This window comes from Penaeus monodon, chromosome 34 (genome assembly GCF_015228065.2).
Source record: "Penaeus monodon isolate SGIC_2016 chromosome 34, NSTDA_Pmon_1, whole genome shotgun sequence".
Lineage (NCBI taxonomy): Eukaryota > Metazoa > Arthropoda > Malacostraca > Decapoda > Penaeidae > Penaeus > Penaeus monodon.
The window spans coordinates 3,882,316-3,883,736 of NC_051419.1; the positions used below are offsets into that span (position 1 = coordinate 3,882,316).

Consider the following 1,421-nt stretch of genomic DNA (forward strand, 5'->3'; position numbering starts at 1 on the left):
TATATAGAGTAATGTAAACCCTGCCATGCTATTGTCAAATCTGAAAAAAAAAAATATTTAGCACTTGAGTATGACATATTCTGTTACACAACTGCACTTCCACTAAGATGAAGCATCCTCTGCAGCTCTTTGGGTGAGGGGACCGGTGACCCAGCCAGCGAGGAGAGCATGGATGTATCTGAAGCTTCCAACAGCAGTGGAACCTTGGCCAACCAGTCACCTCTCTCTGACCACATTCCCAACAACATCTACTCCTTTGAGCACAGTGTCCGCGACCCCCTTCGGTTCCCAATGCAGGTGAGGAATGAAGTTATTTCCGTTAAGGTGGTGGATGAATGTAATAGATGTAATCCCTCTGATGGATGGCCAACTAGGTTACCATAATGGTATAAGAAAAAGTTACTGTGTGTTCATCCTTTAGTAAAAAAATTCTAGTGTGTTTTTTTTCTGTCAGTATGGAAGCAATTAGAAATGTTTAATGACTTGTGAAATGATGATGGTTATTTTTGTGGCTAGCAGAACGGACGGTTAGTAGGAGCAGCTGTGGAGGGCAATGTTCCTCCATCAGCTGGAGGAGGAGCTGCAGCTGAAGCAGCCGGAGGCCATAGACCTTCACCATTCAATCTTTCCCACTTGGAATTTTCACTTCCAGACACAGAGATATATGAGGCAGAACCAGGTATGAAGTTTTTACATTGTTGATCAGACATACATCCTTATTAGCTAATATTCTGCTTGGTTTTGTTGAATCTGACCTGCTAGAGTACATCCTGTATGCTCCATTTTGCTTCTCCCTCAGTGGACTTTCCTAGTTCCCCAACCGCCCTTCGCTCCATGGTCCACCCCAGTGACGACAGCCTTGGAATGGGTGTCAGACTGGCAGAGAGGGAGGAGCCCCCACAAGCCCCTGCCACTCCTACTGAAGAAGACCGGTCCATGTATACTGCAGTAGTGTCTCCGCCCACTGGTCAGGTCACCCTCCGTAAAGGTAGGAGGCTGTCTAGTGCCCTTCCTTGCTCAAAAGTCAAACTGATTTTAGAATGTATAGAAATAGTAATGCTATCAAAGACCAGTAGTGCATTGGAACCTTATAGCACAATAGAACACTCAAGTACTACACATGAATAGCTTAAAAGTACAGACGGAGCACCATTTGTTTCAGATAGAGCTGAAATGCATTGATAGATGTTTTCATACTTATAGTAAGATTGATTTCAAGATCATGAGAAGAACCAGTGAAGCTAGACGTTGGTTCTTTGCCAGTAGAAACAGAGATGCCACATCTGAAAACCAATCTTTCAACAGAACGTCCATCCAGTCTAGAAGTAAATCGTAAGAAGCGCCTCACAGTCACAGAGGAACTGCTCACAGTGGCGGTAGATGATGATCAGCATTCCATCTCATCACTCAGTCAGCACAGC

At 44.5% G+C, this 1,421-nt stretch overlaps 1 protein-coding gene across 1 annotated transcript in view; it reads left to right on the forward strand.

Moving 5' to 3' along the window:
- Window positions 1-1,421, forward strand: part of LOC119594532 (protein prune homolog 2-like) — a gene marked incomplete in the record, with an annotated part of 78,042 nt that overhangs the window by 70,546 nt on the left and 6,075 nt on the right. Inside the window, 4 exon segments of the mRNA XM_037943563.1 lie at window positions 126-297; window positions 517-679; window positions 800-988; window positions 1,306-1,421. Coding sequence (XP_037799491.1) covers window positions 126-297; window positions 517-679; window positions 800-988; window positions 1,306-1,421 — 640 coding nt within the window.